The 22060-nt window shown below is 33.7% G+C and overlaps 1 protein-coding gene across 1 annotated transcript; it reads left to right on the top strand.

Annotated features, from left to right (window-relative positions):
- The first annotated feature begins 1401 nt into the window (after positions 1–1401).
- LOC132564976 (uncharacterized) lies at positions 1402–19496 on the top strand. Its single transcript, XM_060229581.1, has 10 exons — positions 1402–1509; positions 10175–10226; positions 10928–11362; positions 13181–13417; positions 14131–14249; positions 15284–15633; positions 16863–17748; positions 18029–18059; positions 18267–18575; positions 19192–19496. The coding sequence occupies exons 1-10, from the start codon at positions 1402–1404 to the stop codon at positions 19494–19496; spliced, it is 2832 nt and encodes a 943-aa protein (XP_060085564.1).
- The last annotated feature ends 2564 nt before the right edge of the window (positions 19497–22060 follow it).

Below are 22060 nucleotides of genomic sequence, written 5' to 3'. Positions count from 1 at the left end.
ACATTGTTCACATCGACACATGAGCAATGCTAAAAATCATGAATTCTGCTTGTGCAATCACGGTTGTTGCTAATACAGGTTGAGACATGGCCTTAATAAAGTAGCCCGTCCCAAACACTTCATTCAGCGAAGGTAGCGCGAATAATGCTCATGGTGCTACGATTAACACAATTGTAGAGAAGAATGATTGTTGGACGTTTGCTGGACGCTTCTAGTATACGGGTTTTGTTTTTGTTGACTGTATCAATGTTCAATGGCGGACATTGTTATTATTGTAATTTTCTTTTCATGGGGTACCTTCATTAAATAGACAATAGAGATTAATTTGTTTCAATGTAATTTTAACAACCTGTTGACTAAATCAATAAATAACCAACAAAAACGCATTTTAGGTCGGACCCATTATATGTTAAGACAATGAGAGATCCCAGAGGGATTTTGGCGCCAAGCATTGTCCTATCTTTATATCCTCTGTGTTTTTGCTCATAATGATTTGGAAATATAAATAAATGTTGAAAGTTCTATCAATGACTTGTCCACATTTCATTTCATTTTCTTATTGTGTTTGGTACTTAACTATTATTAACAAAAATACAATAAATCTCGAAGTTGTCACCTAAACATCAACAGTAAAAGATGTGTAATGACAATAAAAAATGTTCCCTTCGACTTTCCCTCATTTTACTGTCGTTATGTTACATTTGTGTTTGAAGCCCAATGCAGCTGTTCTATGTAGAAAGCACTAACACTAAAAACGACAGAAAAAAGACCCAACATTTGAATTGTATTACTGTATAATAAGAAATGCTCAGATGATTTGTATAGAATTGAAAAAAAAAGAATTAAAGAAATTTAGGCTATCATATTCAACATGCAGTTAATAACACATGTAGATTAAAATATATTTTGAGAGTTACTAATAATGATTATAAAAAAGTAATTAGAATATATGATAACGATGAATATTTGAAATTCACTTTGTGTAAGGCTTGCATTCTTCGATCTTCGAAACTTCAATAGTTTGAAATCTTTACCTTCTGCATTCAATGATCGGGACTATTCAAGACTTACATTGAATTGCAGAACATTTAATTTCAATAATGGCATTATAAGCTTATGATTCCAGTTAATGATAATTAGTGGCGTTCCTTAACACCTTGATCAGATACATAATTGGAATTATTGACATCTTGGATCAACACGGTAATGCTTATCATTTATCTCACATCAGGTATACACTGAACTTGAGAACAATCATGCAATCGAGGAAAGTGTTACTTTTTGGTAATTCCACGCATTTCCCGCTCATACAGGATGTAACTCTTACATTACAGAAACATCATAACCGTATGACAGTTAACTTTACTAATAAATGTTAATTCTTATCGCCCGGTGTCGGGCATGCAAGAAACGCAGCTGGATGTATCCGACGATCCTGCCGCGGTCCTCATGCGATCACGCCGTGATATTCAACTTACCTCTACTGTGGAAGAGTATGTCGTGATATTGGTATGTTTGTACGATGGACATTGCCATTACACGTCTCGTTATTTAAGGAAAAGATGCCACCAATTTATCTGAAACATGATTTGAGCAAAGGACACACTTCCCATATGTATCGTATAAATATGCAATTTAAATGATTACCGAAACATGATTATCTAATTTTTCTTCTTCTTTTGGAATGTTGCATACAGAAAATGTGTGTCTGTTTGTAGGGAAGTGTCAAGTTGATGATTAAGCTTACAGCCATAACAAACATACCTGTCACGCAAATCGTAAAGTGTAGATTTAAAATCAGTGTCGAGGAAAGTATACGTGTATTTTCTGTTCATTCATTTAACGAGACGTGTAATGGCAATGTCCATCGTACAAACACTCTGAAAGTGAAAAAGGCATATATTTCAAAGTATCTTGAAATTCATATTCCAAATAACGGACGAGGTTTCACGATATTTAGGAACTTTTGTTTCCTAAACCCACAACTGCTATCTACATGCGAGCGTCTTTGAAATAGCCTTTATACTTCGAAAGGGATGGGTATCATGATGTTGAGTCAAAATTATGATAAGTTGAGGTGATAGCATTATAAAGGCATACGTTAGTGTACATGCTATCAGTGAACACCGTTTAAGAATGCCCTAAACTGAAGCGACGGCCTAAACCTAAACAATGTTCTTGATCAAATTGATACTCTTATATGTTATATCGTTAACTGCTCTACATTATTCTTCACAAAAGTGAAAGGAGAATGGACAGAGCAAGAAAACCATGTTTGCTTTTAAATACTGACATACATGATATGCAGTATATATATATATATTATATATATTACTTTTTAAACCGATGTGTGACTAGATATTCAATATAAAAACCTTGATTTTGATGAAAATATATATCCCAGGTTGCCAGTAAATGACAAATCTTTAACATTTTGAGGTAATGATTATTGTTAATAATTTACTTGAAAATAACCGCTTTACACACTTTTGCCATCAATCCTACAATCTGCAGTCGGCATTTAGAATCTCCATGTCGTTTTTTTTAATAATCACTCTTAAATGCCTACAAACAAGGTTTGAAACTTTACACATGTCTTGTGAGTACATCTGAAACCATTGTGATGGCTTTCTGGTAATCGAAGCCGATCTAATTATAGTTAGGTATTGTTATGTTGTTGTGATTGATGTAGCGAACTAAATTACCTGTTAGCCTTATCAGTATTTATTTGTTTAGTAGGCTTTAGTAAATTGGCTAATCATTCGGGAATTGCGAAAAAAAGTTGTTTGTATTAGGTTTATTACATTCCAGGAATAGACATGTACATGGTTCATGGTTTCAGTTACATCACATTTTTTCATTATGCTAATAATGTTTGATTCTCCGTTGCCTTAATCTGATAATGAGGTCATTATGACTTATAACCATATCATTTGTTCAGTGGTTCTGATATGACTGTTCGTAGGTTGTTACCTATTAGAGCATTTCCCTATCAATGTTTCTTCTATTAGTATATTCATGATTGAACATATGTTCTAGAAAATATACAATGGATTTGGTCGCGATGCAGTGTTTTATTTAACATGATTGTTTGCTTTTTTCAAGGTATACTTACAGTTGTTGGTATATATACCAAGGTAATTTGGATGCACTGTATTCTGAATAAACACAGAGACTATAGAACAAGTGATTGTCGGCCTTTTGATGTTTCTGGTTCGTACCTGCTGTAAGGATGGACTCATCACAATATTTTTGTATCCAAGAGTCTTTGTGTTAAACAGTTAAATGTATTGTTATCAATTCAAAAGTGTAAGCTGGATGTTTTATCTGTCCATATAACTGGTATTAAACAGTTTTCTGATGAGTAAATGCTTCGGTCTACATTACTGAGTTACTGAGTGCCTGTAACCAATAGTATGGTGTTTGATATCAACCTTCAATGACCATTTACGTGATAAAACGTAGTCCACTCTTGTAAAATAACCTAAGATAGGTAGTCAAGTCTTATATATATGGAATATATCACATGTTTATACATATTACGGGTTTATTTATTATGGGACCAATGGTTCGTTCTAAAGAATGCAATTCCTGTAAACAGAAAACACAACAAAATAAAACCCGTGGTAGATATAAAGCGTTTAGTGTATCAATATTACACGATATTCACTTGTGTCTGTATTAATTTGACAACGTAATGCGACACCAATTGGTTGACATAAAACAAATCACAGCACAGTATCGGCAGTATGTTCGGCGGTACATAAGCATCGAACAAAGACTTATTCTTGTAGTAATTTGCTTCTTCATGCAAAAGTAACCGACCAGTTTCTTAATTATGCTATGTTATTTAACAATTATAAAATTCAAATTTTGCGCCTGTGATCTGTTATTTTTAGCCAGTGCGCGATGGTAAATACAAGAAATATGCTTACATTAACTAGATTGCCAGTGCGATCTCCGCCTTTTCCAACATTTCCGCTTTACAGCTAGGGAAATTGGGAAGGTCGGAGGGAAATACTTTTCAAATCGCTCTGCGTCAGTGGTCCGTTATATTGATATTTTCATAGGGAAGTATAGATTCTTAACTTGTATCTAATTAAAGGTAAGTTTCATTTGACAATTTCCTTTGCTACTTTTTCTTACACCGCCGACTTCATTGTCGCATTTAAATACACAATATAGTAGTGTATATCCTGAGCTTTAACCATGTCAGTAACAGGTGTATGATATGCAAGTGTTCGCAATTCAATTATGTTTTAGGAGTGCTTAAGTTTCATTGACTATGATAATACTATATTTTTTTTATTGTTATACTATTATCTTAAATTGCTTTATGCTTGTACATATTCTAAACATGTAACACTGATTATATGAATTTCTTTTTACCAGAATTTAGATTTTTTTTTTTTTTTTTTTTTTTTGCTTTATTAATGACTGATTGCTGATTTAGCCCACGCATTTAAAGATAAGTAGTCGTCAGTTGATGTACATTCAAATCAAAGGTTTAAGAGGAATGCATATGGATTGGTATGATAGGGTTTATGGCCGTCATAATAATTTCATTGCAAAGTAATCTATTTCCTTGCGTGATGAGAAAGTTGAAATAGTTTATGTCCGTTCGTATTCATGGATACAAACAATTGTGATATCGAAAATAGCGGTCGGTTGGCTGAAGTAGACCTGATATATGATCAATATTTTGTAAATATAGAGGGCGTATGGCAAAAAAGAATTAATCTAAATATTATTTTATTTGAAACTTGGATTATATTTGGTTGCTAGGTTCAATTAATGTAAATGTGTTTCTGCGTATGTAGCAATATTGTAGGGAAATGGTGTGTAAAAATGGTGAAATCAAGCAATGACATTGCGTGATTCATTTTTTTCACTATGAAAATATGGCCGTTTTTTTAATCTCCTTATCCCGGGTTTAGCCCTTTATACAATTGAAACAATTGTTTATCAGCCAACTTTACTTTTCGGTGGACTGAAATTTTCTTGTGTTCCTGAAAGAAGAAAAGTGGATTTTGAAATGCAATGAAATGGCTAAAGAGGTGGAATTTTATGACACTTTCACTGCGTAGATTTTTTGGCTGTATAAACTCATGCCTGATGAGTGAAATATTTAGTCTTAGGTATGTTATTTACAAAAACAAACACTAGTTTACAATCAATGTTGCAATAATCATATCGAGACTCAGTGCCATGCATAATTCTTCGTTGATGTATACAACTGCATAGATATTTTTACTTTAATACATAAAGAAAGATACAAAAATATTCTATCTACACACGTCGACCTCATGATAACACTTCTTTTTTGTTCACTACAAATATAAGAATATGGTGAGCGTTTTCCTCAGGCTGGTTAATACAAAAAGTGGATACAACGGTGAAAATTTTATGACAAGCACAGATCACAAGCTAAATGGTGACGATTCATAGATACATGAATTCATTTTATACAAAGTGCTCTTTTAAAATGTCAAACGTTTAAACTACACTTTTTAAAAAAAAAATCGTTTAATGTGTTATCTCATTTATTTTACTCAGACCTGAAAAATTCAATGTTAATTTTATTTGCCTAGAAAACCAGACATTCATGTATTTCTTCTGTCACCCGATCATAACTATTTATTGAAATAATTTGTATATTTTCTATGCCAAAACAACTCGTGTTGGTCCAATTTCAAATGCTCTCTATCAATAAAGCTCGGTATATTACATAATTACGTACATAAAAACACAACACTAAAGAAGTTCCTTTCTAGTCTAGAATATGAGTTGTCTCTTCAAACTGACAGATTTAGTAATATATTTAGCGTTGTACTCATCTTCCATCGTCATGATATATCTATATATATGATAGAACAAATAATTATTAAAGCCTTATGACGTTTAAATCCATACAGAATCAGAGACAAATAAAGATCAAACAAGTGTTACAAAATTCTAAAATGCTAAAAGAACAATTCTTGACATGATTGAGTGATTGCTTGTAAAATATAATTGATGTCATATTTTTAATTGTTTGTCTTGTGTGATGGCTAGTGAAATACATTGTAGAAGACATGACCTCAGGATTTGATAAAGATATAGAGCATTCTTAAATATCTAAGGATATTTCTCGAGGTGTTAATCTTGTATGAAGATATAAATGCTAGCTAGAAAATCAGTTTGAAAACATAAATCGATGTTTACTTGTATAACTTACTCAGAATTTGTGGTAGGCATTGTTTTCATATACATACTTAAATAGTGATCATATCAAGGTTTCCCAAAATTTAGACTGTTTAAACATACATTCGGAGGAGTTTACTTGGTTACTACAAACAACACACAATCGTCCTTTATTTATCTTCATTTTGAATGACAACATACAATTCACCTCTCTGTTTTTTATTGTTTTTTTATTCATTTGAGTTACATTGTAGTAACCAACGCGAATTTCGTTATCTTTGTTTATACAGATTATGCTTTCATTACATCTTTCTGATAGAAACTTTGTTTCAGAATTTGACAAACTTCAAAAATATGTTGAATTATAGAATATGTACCATCAGCAATGACATCATTTAAGAAGCAATATTTTTTTCACAATTCTTACTTAAACCGAAAAGCAACAAGTTGATAACGGACAATTTCCAATGCAGTTCTCTACGCTTTATATGTGCTGTAAATGAATTGCCGAATTGTGTCAAACACGGACGGAAAGATGTAGATTTTTCTTAAGACTGGTGAATCAACACCATAGATTAGAAAACGTAAGTTACACATACATTTTTAAGTTGTAAATGGTATGCATAGTTCCGTGTCAGTTATACATATATTATTTGTGACCAACGTTTGTATAATGTACATTAAACATTTTAAATAATGACTAACTCCCTACATGTCAAAAGGCTGTTGACATAATTTTCCAAATACCATCCGCAGATGTAAATAATTGCGCGCAGAATAGATAACGTTTAAGCATGACCAATGTCCATGGATACATTTTGCCATCCATAATCAATCATCATCAAATGGTTTACTCGTCAAATGACCCTTCCTTCGTCGGCATTCGAACGTCCCTACCTTTTAAGATAATTATTGATACTGTTATTTTTTAGGAAGAAAATGAATGCTAATTTAATGCGCATATTCCATTTTATGTTTGATTGGAAAAAAAAACACTTTCATTTTGTTAACGAACGCTATTTTCAGGGATGTAATGGGTGGAAAATTCCTTTGTTTCATATGTAACTTCATATTCGACCCTAGTCGTTCCATTTTAAAACTGATTTGTAAAATGAAATGTTTTTATCTGTATTTCTGGTGTACGTTGGATACACTTATTGTCTAGTTATGCATTGTACCTTTTAAGATTGATTAAAACAACTGGCAAACAGCAATAGTTTTTTTTTTCTGTAGACGTGATTGTTGGAATATTCTCAAATTCTCTATGTAGTTTGATCCTCTGTGTTACATTGTGACAGTTGTAGACCGATTCAGAACGATTAATGACTGAAAGGCGGACATCTTGCATTTGATACTAAACGATTGTTATCTGTACTTTTTCGAAAACTTCTGAAGAAAATCTATATCTAGTTCCATGCAAGCATTTACCTTGGTCCATAGTCATGCCATTTTGTTACTGGACATAAATGTGTGACAGAAGACCATCTTGGATTTGACAGTTAAACATGTCCGAAGAGGAATTTTCGAAAACCAGCAGAGGAGAAAAGAGGAGAGAAAAAGAAAAAAAGTCTTTAAAACATACTTTATATATGGATTATTTACGGAATAGTGTGAATGTGAATGATTATAAGTTATAGATGAAATATAATCAGACAAAATTATAGAAGTTGACATGTATGAGTTATCTTAACATTCTTTTATAAAGGCAAACGATGATAAGGCCATTTCGTTATATTACTTCAAGTAGGAATATGTCATGTTTTCGAAATTTTAACGGCAGACAACTCGGATATTGTACCTTCTGGAACAAAAATGATTTCCATGTACATGTACACTGTATATAAACATGCTTTTATAAAACTATAAAATACCGCCATTTTCAAATTATCTCAATCAAAACTCAGTAATGATCAAAAGGTGACGAAAATTGTGTAAAATGGAAACAGATATGCAGAATTCGTTTGCGATGGAGGGGAAGGCGTGATACTTATTATACGAATTATCTGTCACTGAATGTTGATAATATAGAATAAGATGAGTATAGAATAAATTGAACTTTTCAGTGATATAAAAATTTTAAAAGGTGGATATCGTTTATAATACAATATTTTCTTCATATTGACAACAGATATACTACCAAGATTTGGGGTATATACAATCACAATCCATTATGAAACTGCTTTTGAAGAAAGGACTAAAACCCGAGGTGAGTACGCCAATCTACTTTCATTAATGTCTACGAATCTGTTTATGAAAATATCGCTGATTATGCTTCAGGAAAATGTAATGTTGTCCGGTATCATTACAGAATACATGCCTTAAGGGTATCGTGACTTACTGTTCTCTTGAAAACCCGTAATATACATTTCTAGGAACATCACAAATACGCCCATTGCACACTTACTTACCTTTCAGGGTTATTCGACCATTGTACACTTACTCATATGTCATGGTTCTACGTCAATTGTATACTTACTCACCTTCCATGGTTATACGACCATTATACATTGAATCACCTTTCATGGCTATCCGTCCATTGTACACTTACTAACCTTTCATGGATAAACATCCATTATACACTTAATCCCCTTTTGTAGACTATAGGACCATTGTACACTTACTCACCTTTCATGGTTATATGACCATTAAACTCTTATTAACCATTCATGGTTGTACGTCCATTGTACTCTCACTAACCGTTCATGATTATACGGCCCCTGTACATTTACTTTTGAAACGTAAAGTTACATTTATTTAATGTAGAATTAAACGTTTATGTTGATGTTTTTAAATCTTATACTTGTGGTATAATTCCAGTCTAGTAGAGGTTGTGGAGTTTTCTCCCCTCACCTAATATTTGTATTCATACACACTGGCAATGTTAATATGGTCAAATTCATGGGTAAATGAAACAGATCACATATAGTAGTTTCATTGAGTCTGATTTTTTTTATAGTAATTGAAATATAGTGGTAACAAACCTGTGGGAGATAATCAATCAGTTGCTGATGATTAAGTCAATAATACAAATGAAATTATGCCATATATTAGTTTTATTGAAGTCGACTTTGAAAATACATCAATGCCTCCAAGACACGCACAGGATATACCTAAGTTACTTGCGGGGTGAAAATGACCCCTACCTAAATATGGTGTCTTTATCATGAATTTTTGATAATTTCTTTTAGAATGTACATTTTACTCTAAACAAAACAAAATCACTATTTTTTCCTGCCTGGATATTTTGTTCCTTCTCAAACACTTGGAATGTTTTGTCCAACTAACCAGACTTAATAATTTTCAATTTTTTTTTTTTTTTTTTTTCCTTTGTCATCTGGGAATATTATGTGATGATGTTATTTCCCCATCTCGTTTTATCGCCTGCCATAGATACTGTTTATATATCTTATAATGATATATTATATTCATATAAAACTTGACTTTTTAGATGAGGCAAGAAATCAGGTTTTGTATCACCTATATGTATATCAGGGTAATAACATTTTTTCATCAGTTAAGGGTCGATAAGACAACCAGGGAATTCACATGCTGTATCATAGGTTGATTAGGTTTATCTTAGGCTGTAAATTGCATCATTGCATGTTGTTTGTCATGAAGAATTGCGTCTTGAAATCACAAGTATTGAGTAAGGAAATCATTATGTGACAATGTATTACAAATATCCTAATTATATTTCAAAAATAAGAGCTAATAAATACATATGCGACTTTAAAATAGCATGTTTGGACTTTCCCCTTTATGTATGTCACTTAATAAATCATACTGTCATGCGTATTGTACCATCACCAGGGCAACCATGAATTATTTATAAACAATGCAGGTTTCATGTCATATACTATAGATTGAAGTATCCTAATTCAAACATTAATGTTATATGGCGTTTTTATTTCGTACTTCTTTTTTATTATATTTTTGAACAACATTGATTCCTATGGAATGTCATGGTATTATGCATTTTGATACTTTACAGAAATTGCCAAAAGGACGGAGAACACTCCTACTTGCTAAAGTGGCTACGGAAGGTAATATTGAACCACAAGGACGCTTTAACTCGATTTTATATACTGATATTCTGCAATCTAAAACAAGTCACCAAGTTAAATGTAGACTGTTGCTGATCAAATTGAAGTTAAGTTTATAAAGAAAATCGTATAACTGGAAACATAATAGATATATGGCGTTAAAAGCTACACATGGAATATCATGTTACTTTATATATGTATATATATATAACTACAGAATATATCTTAATTTACATCACTGCTCTTTTCAACAAGTTTCAGTGTCCTGAAACAAACAATACCAACTTAAATTGATGTGTGTTTAGGTCATTTGGTGCGAAGGATTATTTAGCTCGCATCATGACTTTGTCTGCCTTTCGACCATTTTTTAAAATAAACTTCTGCTTCTAAACATCCAAGTTAGATATCCAAGAATATGCAAAATCGGAACTATTGGATAGTTGCTATTTGAAAACGCTGTAGTAAGATACGTTATGTAGAATGCTAATCAGTGTGATGGATATGTCACCACGTTTAGGAAGACAATCCACTAATAGAGATATGACGTTTCCTCAGATGTAAACAATAATTGCACCAGGAAATTTGAAAGGATGAAATAGTTGCTTACCGATATTCGTTGTATAGAATTTAGCTTATGATTTCGTGGTGATGGCAGTACATGTATGTTGTTTTAATCAATATAGAAAAAACAATCATTTCAGAAAAAAGGGAGCAAGAACAATTTATAAAGGGACTGGAGGAACAAGAGGAACACCCATGCAATATAACACTGACAGTTGTTGGTCACCAAGGAGTCGGAAAGTCATGCTTGGTGAAACAGCTTCAACGGGAAAGTATCCCAGCGGGCAGACCGGGCTCAACGGATACTGCTGAGTTTTATGCACACTACATGGGCTTCAACCCGAATACTGGATACAGGCAGAAATTGGACCAAAACGGTGAGATTGCATGTGGACGCCGGAGATTAAACAGGATCATTCATAGATATCAAAGGGGATCGGAAGATGGTGAAGCGCGAGGGATAGAAAGTAAACAAGACCGACATGATAATGAACAAACCACTGACCCTTCATCTACGGCCACGCCTGAGCCATCAGCTGCGTCGGCGTCTGTGCCTTCACCAGCGAAAATGTCAGGTAAATCACCATGTAACTCTCATTGCGAATGAAAAGGTTGTATTTTGAAACATATTGATAAATGTCTTGAATTTTTTTTTAAATTAATGGGACAAGAACAAAATCCTGCATAAAGGTACGTGGAGTTATTTATGAAATAATGTAATATGACATAGATAATAATAATAGATTTTATTATTTAACTTCCTTTTTTTTTTCGTTTTGAAAGTCCTGTTGAAATTCTACGTGTTTTTACAGGCATGACACATAATGAAATGTCGAACAAGCAGGAAAATTGAATATGAAATATGCATAAACTTGTATATAACTGACGGCCGATCCAAATCGCCCTGCGTAATGAAACAAATATATCAAGATCAATGCACAGTGGCTACAATCATTCACAAATGAAAATATTATTTTATAAATACTTATTCAGTTACAAGCAGTTGCAAGTGGTTGCAGTGATGTAATGATATACATTAACACTATACAGGTTGGGACGTTTTTACTTCGACTTTGTTACAGTTTGAACTCATGGTGTAAAGTTAATGAGCCTTACTTTCCTTTGATATTAAGATTACACAATAACGGAAGAATAACATTGTTACCACTTACTTTGGAAAAATACGATTTGCAAAATTAAACGTGTATTTATGTGACGTAGTATAAGAACAAAGTATCAAACAGCTGAAACTGGTCCGTAATATCTCTACCAAACCACTTCACTTTCAAAAACATTAGTTCGTATTTTTTTCATAGTGAGTCGTAACGTAGCAATAGCATGAACTATATCAAACAATCGAGCTTTTTACTCACACTATAGTAAATAACATATTCCAGTACACACATGAAACCCTTCTAAAATGACTTATAGTAATTTATATAGGAGTGAGTTATGTTTGATAAAATAATTGATGTTAAAAACCAGTATGTAATTTATAATACAGTCTATGATATCGCAGCGGCGTGTTTGCTTGATACAAAATGTTTTGATAATGTTAAAAAAGTGTATGGACACGATCATTTAAAGTTATCAACTTTCCTTCAAGTTTGATTAATATTGATCATAAAGCATTTTCCAAAAAATCAGACCAAAGCTATTTTAAACCACCTATATCTCCTTATTATTTACTTTAATTTTGTAAACGTTAAGAAGAAGACTATCCTTAGTTACTGACTGTGTTCATGAGCGTGTTATTATCTATATATTTGTGTAAGCATTAAAAAAAAGAATACATATAATTGTCAATACACATAGTACATGTCGACACCTGCCAACAATATTCATGATACTAACGAATAGGTAAGGGATTTTAAATTAAACCTGTTGCATTTATCAATAGAGTTATATCCCCTGATTAACCGACAACTGGTACCTTAAGTCATTAAGTGACTATAAATCTACTCGGAATGTATTCAATCTGAGATAATGGATTCTTGAATACTGTTTAAAAAAAAAAAAAAAAAAACATAATTCTTGGACTGATGTCAGGTCAGTTAAATTTGAATGAAATTCATAACGTTTCAATGTACCCATTGAACCATCCAGTGGTTTATGTGTGTCAGTAGATGACAACGAAACTTATTTCGCGAAGCGCCAATTGCCGGAATAAGCAGATTGTTACTTATATGTATAAGACGCCTTCGAACCAAATACGATCAACTCAGTTTCTATGTGTACTTTATGAAATATTGATAAGAAAACAAAATATATGTGTCTCATCGGATGCTTATATATTTCTACATGCTACTGACTTGAAAATGCTGTGTTAATGCAGTGTTATCATAACGCCGATTAATCAGTACCATATATTTAGCTCCGTATCTATCTTGTAGAGTTTGAAACTCGGAATCCCAGTCTTTCTCTGGAACAGAAAGCGGTTATAGAGGAGGTAATGCGCCCGGAGGAAAAGGAAACAGAGGAAGTAAAGGGATTCGTCACCATATATGATTTCGGCGGTGAGAAGGTGTTCTACAACACCCACCATTGCTTTCTGTCAAGCAACATGGTTTTTATTTTGGTGTTTGACGTAGACATGTGTTTGGACCCACACAGATCAAAAGAGGGTTACGGTAATTTCATATTACAAATATTTATTCTTTCCATTCAAAAATGCTTTCATCTTGTACACATTTCAATGACTTCAATATCATTTGAATATATACCGTTATAAAGGTGTGTCTACGGATTGGAAGGAATTTGCTTACCCCCACGAGTGTACACACTTACTTCAAATAGAAACCAATGGCAAGTCTGCTAATTCTACATCAGCTGTCCACGTCGATTATTTTTCTTTCTGCTAGGAAACTGTGATAGCCATCAGCCATTATGTATGATAAATGCTATGATTCCGGTTACCTGAACGTGGATTTACAATATATTGTAGACAACAACAGAACTTCCATTCTAAATGATTCTTACATTTCCCAGTTGATGCGGTAGTAAATGGTAGATTTTCAATATCAATATTTTCACCATTACTAGATAAAAACGCAACACGGTGCTGTGAGAAATTACGCGGAAAATTTAATGTCATCATAATACTGATACTTTTTTCAACAGGAATAAAAATAATAAATAAATAAAACAAGAAAAAAAAAAAAAAAAAAAAAAACACTTCCTCGTGTGTATTTTTAAGATTGAATATCCATCCATCAAGAACGACATCGTTTTTCAGTTTTTGATAAAATCAAAATGTATTAACTTTCATTATTGTTACAAACAACTATTTCTTTATATTGTTCAACCAATTCATAATCGTGAATGTTGCGTTTTTTATTAACAGAAATAACCGAGTTTTGGCTGATGTCGATTGCTACGTATGCTGTTGACAAGGATTCGCGAGGAAACGGAACCCCACCCATCATCCTCTTGGGATCACACATGGACCGTGTTTCTGATGACGTAATGATTTTATATCGATCAGCTATCTTCTGATATGATATCACGAGTGTCACTGTATCAAAAAGGAGGATATGATAATTAAAAGACTAAAATAATTCAAATTCAAATTTAATTGGATCCTGAATATTTAGTTTTTTTCCAGATATAAAAATATCTCATTTCATATAATAAAAACTCAAGTAAATGTACTAAATACCTTTTGCTATATACTATTATTTGTCTGCCAAACACACCTTTGGGTAGCCCACATATACAAAATCTATAACAACTTCATATTCAGTTACCCCTTGCCAACCTGATGACTTCCTCTTCATGTCATCCCTTGGCAGAAGTACGTATGTATAAAAATGTATTATTGGCTTATTTCCATGGAAATATGTTACACAAGTATGTCAGTTACCTGTGTACACCTAACTAAAAAGGGAGTCGTGATGGTTTCCTTATTGAACCAAGATGTTAAATATGCAGAACAAATGGAATATCATGATTAATTCATATTTTCAGACAAAATCTACGAAATAATCTAGGGAAAAATATTTCAGTTTCCTATATAATTTAGCTTCTCGTTTATTTCTTAGTACTGTAAATCAAATCAAATCAAATGTGGTACTGACGGTATTTTTTTATTTTTATTTTAAATGCCGAACTATCATAAGGAATGTACAATATCGCCATTTTGTCATGATGATAGATATATTTATCATCAACTGCAAGAAACAAAAACAAAAATCCTAACAAATAATCACGCAAAGCAGACATGGTCACATTTAGCACGAGTTTGACTTATGCTTATCATAGTAAGACATTGATAATCGAATTCTTTACACATAATATGTCGGTAACAGACGGGCCAATTTTAAGCGGTTTTCAACTCTTTTGATTTTCGGTCAAAGAATAGCAAATATCATTAGTTTCTTTTTTCTGCGTTACCTGTCTGGAAATAGTTTGGTGTTGCAATATGAATATTTGCTTTGTATGTAGGTTTTTTTTTTAATTTAACCATACTTAAAAACTAACGTATCATTTTATCATAGAAAGAAGAACAGAACAAAGCGTTTCTCACGGTGATAAACAAATTGAGAGGGAAGCCCGAAATCCGTCATATTATGGAAAAACATGTACAGGAAATGTTTCATATTGCAAACCTGAACGACGATTCTCAGAATAAAGAGATCTACGATCTGATTTGGAAAACGCTGATGAAAGTGGCACCACTGCAATCTCGTTGGGAATTACCGGTGCCGGCAAGATGGCTGGCACTCGAACATGCTTTGGTAAGGTGTAAGAAGGCAGGAAGTATAGTCCTGACATATGAGGAGTTGATGGATGTAAACAAGAACCTTGCAGTGCCAATACCAACACACGCTATCATGGACTTTTTGAAGTAGGTAGTCCATTTCAAAACTGTACAGGTTATTAATCGAAGGCGGCATTCATGGATTTCTATTAATTTCGGGAAAACCAGACGTTCTTCAATGTGATAATCCGACAGAGATCACATTATTTTCGTAGAGAACTGATTCGTTCACACGTTTTATAACGCGATTTGATTTTTCCCTGTCTTACTTTACATCCTTCTTTAATACGTGCAAGTATTTTTTTCTGGAAAAGCGACCCAATGGGAAAAGCAAATATCATTATGATAGCTCACGTTTAATCAGAGGCTGGTCAAAATTATGACCACTTCTCATTCTTCAGCAATTATCATACAGTTTAATTTGACTGCATAGTTTAGATAATAGTTAAACCAAATAATGCACGGATACCAATGAGTATTTATATTTTTTTTTTTTTTTTTTTGGGGGGGGGGGGGGGTAGATAGTGTTCCCTTGCGTGCAATTCTGTTACACACATTGCATTCGTTATAATATATTTATGCAAAATAAATGGCAGGTTGCTTAAGTTATGATTGGTAAGGATAATCAGATTGCGGCAAGTCATTTCTACAAATCATTGGGTATATATCTGTAGACAATGTTGTTACTGCGAAGTAATCCTGTCATATTTATAGGCGATTCGAGTAAGCCGTGCTGTCTGTGCAATTTGACATTATTCTTGATTAGGTCCGATAAGGTTCGCATTAAATGTTCCTTCGCATGGGAATACAGTTCAAAAGCTGAACAAATACAAGAGCAGATTTACAATTAACCCTCGATGAACTTTTTCAATACAGTTTGCATTTTTTACGTATAACTTAAAAGTGAGGATGTATCTTTAAGTAATTCAGAGATAAAATCGAACAAATCAGTGCACGTTCTAAAATGCAAGTGCTTCCGTGACTTCTGGATATAGCAAATACATTATGGATATTCCTTAATTCTTCAATTTCAGTTAACGGAAACTTAAATTGCTTTAAAGGAACAGTAAATAAAAACGATATAAACTTTTATTGAGTAATACCAAAAGAATTTAGTTAATTTTAGACTGTGTGACTTCAGGTTCCGTAAAACCGTATGGATTTTAGAATGCAATCTGATTTAACTTGACACCAGATCCTAATTCTGAATAGTCAATCTAGAATACTATATATGCTTATTTATTACCATCTTTGATATATCTGTAATTAATATATACATTTATAAATTCAGCTTTCAAAGATAAACGTTTTTCCAGATATCTGAAACTTGACGGATGTTTCCTCTGCTTTGATCTCCATACCAAGAGACCATTCATTGTTCTCCAACCACAGTGGATAATCGACGCATTCAAAGCCATTATCACGGCCCCGACATTCGCAGCGAATCTACCGATCAGTATGAGACTTCAATGGGAGGACTATGAAAAATCTGGTCTTCTTAAATTGAGCTTCATCAAACAACTTTGGGCAGAGAAATTTCATGAAAACGAAGACAAACTCTACATCGCAATGGAAACTATTTGTCTTCTTGCCAAACCATTAACAGATGTCCCGAATGATGATGTTGACTACTTCATTGTACCTAGCATGCTCCAACCAGCCACTCCCGAGAAAATCATACCGGTTCTCGAAGAACCCAACACTGTCAGCACCGTCACTCTTTGTCTAAAATTTGACAATCAATTCATCCCTCCGGCAGTGTGGGATAAATTCCTTGCGGCTTGCATACACAGGTTTCAGCGACTGAATGAACCCGGTCACGCTGACTTAAACGTTTTACAGCGTGGGTTTGCCTGTTTGTCCATGAATTTCATGTGGAACATGGTCATCCACTGTCACAGAAACGCTATGAAAATCAAACTATTCAAGAGGGCTACAACTAATGTACAACCAGCAGGAGCTGGTGTCATTATTGTAGGCATTCTAGAATATCTTCTCCAACAAGTCCTTGAATCCAGCCACCAAGATCACCTAAGATACCAATTTTACCTCCATGATAACCATCTTTTCACGCCTGATGACAAAATGGCCAGAGTAGAGGATCTTAGACTGACGACTCAGTTACCATGTTACGGTTCAAAAGGACATGGATTTATAGAAAGAGAGGATATCCTTGACTGGTTTAAACACTCAACTCTAGAGGTACGTGATTATTGTACAATTTGCAGTTCAATGTAATGACCCGTTCATTTATTACTTTTAATGTTTTACTTTAGTGTTTTGATGTATTTGACAAACCGTTCGTTCAAAACAATTACGATCAAATGACAAAAAGAAAATGCAAGAACAGTCCGGAGGGTCATTTTGTCTTCCGCAAGACAAGATGCCAAAAACACATGATCATACCTATGATATATGCCTCAATGTAAGTGCATTGCTTGCAGTAAATTATACATACATCGTATTTATTTATCTTTTGTAGCCGGAAAAACAGATTCCAAGTGGCAGTTGTGGTAAGTGTATATTCTTACACATGTTGCTAAATTTTTAGCTTAAAATTAAAACTCTAATGTATTTTTCAACTCATTGTCTTAGATTTTAGCAATTTCATATTTCAAAAAGAGCAAGCAGTTTGCTTGATACAATATTTTCTGCGATGAAATGCTGTATTCCGAATGCTTTTTCCCTAATTTCCAAAGTTTACGAAAATGTTTTTTCAGTAAAGATAAATGACTTAGATGATAGGAAGCCGACCATCAAAGAAATTGGTAGAGTCTCTAAATACATCGGAAAATCCTACCAAACGTTCTTTGTCGGGCTTGGCTGTCCTATTGGGCTATTGGAGCAGGAGATGGAAGAGCATCGCCACCTCACGTTTAGATCTTGTCTGACGAAGATCTTCCTTCAGCTACGCAACATGAAGGTAGACATTAGTTTCGGAAATTTAGCCGAGGCTATGTCAGAAAATGGAATGGATCCTTCACAGCTTCAACATGTCCTTGACGATAACAGAAATAAAGAGTTTAAAGGTATCAAAGATACGTCAACTATTATGTTGGGTTATTCCCATTATCCCGGTGTCAATATTGTTTATCCTTTTCGTTTCACTCAGAATATTTTGTAATAAAATAAATAATCTTTAAGTCCTCAAACGTTGATGTAAGTACATGTAATAAATCCCCAAGTGTTTATATAATTGCATGTAATTCATCATCAATGTTTTATATAATTACATGTAATATCTGCCTAAGTGAGGTATAATTGCATATGTGATATGTTGGCTTAACCATGTTGACCTTACAGGTTTTTTCCTTCCTGTAGCATGATGAATTTGCATATAACTACCTTTGGAAGCATTTTAAAATAAAATGTAACGGGAAGAAAACAAGACCAGGTTGCCGGAAAGGCTTAGAATCTTGCTCGATCGTCTTATGTCAATTTTGAAGTAAATTTGCGTTCCCATATTAGACCCAAGCTGTTAATAACAAACCAAACTAACTACTAAAGGGCATCAAACACGCCTATCTCCATGATGCAAAAGTAGACAGATTTTTCCTCATGCGATCAGTGTGAAGACCATACAATTTTTCCTTGACGGTAATAATACACTTGAATATCTTTTATCTAATTTCATTTTATTTTCAGATGAAACTTTGTCGAGGAGCTCCCTGCAAAAATCTCTGACAGGCACTGATGTTGATCTCATTGAAAAGCATTCGAATTTCAAACCGTACTTTAACTTTTTTCTTGAAATGGGATTTTCTCCGAAGTCTATCGACGAGTTCGATTACTATTACAGAAACAAGAAACATTGTGAGAAGATCAAAGCCATGCTGATGGCTTTGATCGATGAAATCAAGCCCCGCCCGAATTGGAACACACTCCTTTTGGCGATGGAAGAATGCAATATGGACACAGAATCTCTGCTCGACGACTTGAAGTCAAAATAGGGTTGTTTCGGCTTCTCATCGAATGACAAATGTCTTTTCAATAGACTCAAATTAGTTTCGGTTGGACGTGGATGCTATTTAGCTTGTTTATTTTTCTCTTTCGACTAACCATCTCAAGATGACACTAAATACCTAGATATTTTATGACTGTACCTAGACAACCTACATTACTCCTGGATTCCATCTCCCTTTCACGGGTTTGAAAGTCTGCCCATTTGTCATGAATCCATTAGTAGGTGTTATATTCCAGGACAGTGCTTTTGCAGATCAAATGCGTTTTCAGTCTAATAATATAAAGAGGATGTTTGCTGTTTCATAACAGTCATAAGGGTATTTGACAGGGCATGACAGGGATATTTACTGCATTATTTAGTGTTATTTATGATTATCTGTAACTAGTATGTCTAAAATCTTATAATATTGATGTATATAAGGATATTCTCCTGGGATGTTTACAGTGTCAAAACACTGATATATATAAGGATATTCACCTAGGATGTTAACAGTGTTAAAACACTTCTGTATATAAGGATATTCACCTAGGATATTTACAGTGTTAAAACGTTTATGTATATATGGATATTAACCTCGGATGTTTACAGTGTTAAAACACGTATGTATATAAGGATATTAACCTAGGATGTTTACAGTGTTAATACACTAATGTATATATGGGTATTTACTAGGATGTTAATAGTGTTATAACACTGATGTATATAAGGATATCTAACTAAGATTAACACAAAACATGTTTCAATTGATCTTAATGGCGTATAGGGGTCGGCATGGATAACTGTGCCAGTCGCGAAAAATCAACGTTGACAGGATTTCGGATGTAAGATGGGATAAATAAGATATCATTCATACTGGTAACGAATGACAGTCGGGAACAATCAACATTTAAGTAATGGATTACTAATCACATTCTGATTAATCAATATTAACAGGGTAACTACCTTAACTCGATTACTGGTGACAGTCCGGTTAAAACCACCTTAACTGGATTACTGATGAAAGTCAGAATAAAACCACCTTAACTCAATTACTGATGACAGTCAGGATAAAATGACTTTAACTCGATTACTGATGACAGTCAGGCTGAAACCAACTTAACTGGATTACTGATGAAAGTCAGAATAAAACCACCTTAACTCAATTACTGATGACTGGATATAACCGCCTTAACTCGATTACTGATGACAGAAAGGATAAAACCACCTTAACTGGATTACTGATGACAGTCAGGATAAAATGACTTTAACTCGATTACTGATGACAGTCAGGCTAAAACTACGTTCTCTTGATTAACAATGATAGAGAGGCTAAAACTATCTTAACTGGATTACTGATGATAGTGAGGCTAAAACTACCTTAACTGGATTACCGATGATAGTGAGGCTAGAACATCCTGAACTGGATTACTGATGACACTCAGGCTAAAATCACCTTAACTGGATTACTGGTGACAGTGAGAATAAATCAGCTTTTCTTATTGGGATTACCGAGGACATGAAGTTCAAATTAAGAAGATTTATAGAGTACAATTATGATGAATTAGTTTAAATTTAAATTAATTACTGATGACCGCCAAGATGCTTGGAATTCAGCAGAGTACTGGGGTACCACTGAATCAGTGAGTTTTAAATTGATTACTGATTAGAGTCAGGATAATTGGAATTCAACATGTAACTGTCAAAACACCGGTTCTGTTAGCTTACACTGAATTGCTGATGATAGTTAGGATACGTGAAATTCAACAGATTACGGAGAAAACGCTGAATTCGTGAATGAAAACGAGATCTCGGACCGGGTAATGATTAACCAGATTACTGACGATAATCAAAATGCATGAAATTCAAAGACTTAATATAGAAACTCGGGATCATGGAACAGTTACAAGAGTACCGGTAACAGTCCGTCGACATAAGCATTACCTGCAATAAAGATCACATTCAGGGAATCGGAGCATTAACTGATATAATGATCATATTCAAGGGGCGTGGACTGGATTACTGGTGACAGACAGGATACATTGGTGTCAAGCAGACAATTGAGGAAACAACGTATACGTAAATGACATGACATTTAAACAGCATTCAAAGGAGACTCCGAATGTTAATGACAGTCCAGAGATATGTTCTTTAACTGGAATACTGATTACGGCCCGGGATTATAAACTTAAATTAAGAAACTGATGACCGTCCAGAGTATCGAATATTTCAATAAATAAATGATTGATGTTTGAAATGATAAACATCTAATTGAATCATTTATGACAGTCCGGATTAATGAGCATTCCAATTTAGAAATTATGACAGTCTGAATTAATGAAGGTTCCAATGGACCATTGATGACCGTTTAGATCAATGACGGATTACTGATGACAGTCCGGATAAATATCAGTTCAATTGATTACGGATGATAGTCAGGGTTAATAAACATTTCGATAGATCGCTGATGGCAGTCCGGATAAATATCAGTTCAATTGATTACTGATGACAGTCCGGATAAATATCAGTTCAATTGATTATTGATGACAGTCCGGATAAATAACAGTTCAATTG

The sequence above is a fragment of the Ylistrum balloti genome, unplaced genomic scaffold (genome assembly GCF_031769215.1).
Source record: "Ylistrum balloti isolate Yb309-2 unplaced genomic scaffold, AGI_CSIRO_Ybal_v1 Utg373644, whole genome shotgun sequence".
Lineage (NCBI taxonomy): Eukaryota > Metazoa > Mollusca > Bivalvia > Pectinida > Pectinidae > Ylistrum > Ylistrum balloti.
Note: the sequence above shows the minus strand (reverse complement) of the source record. Positions and strands in the feature narration are given on the sequence as shown.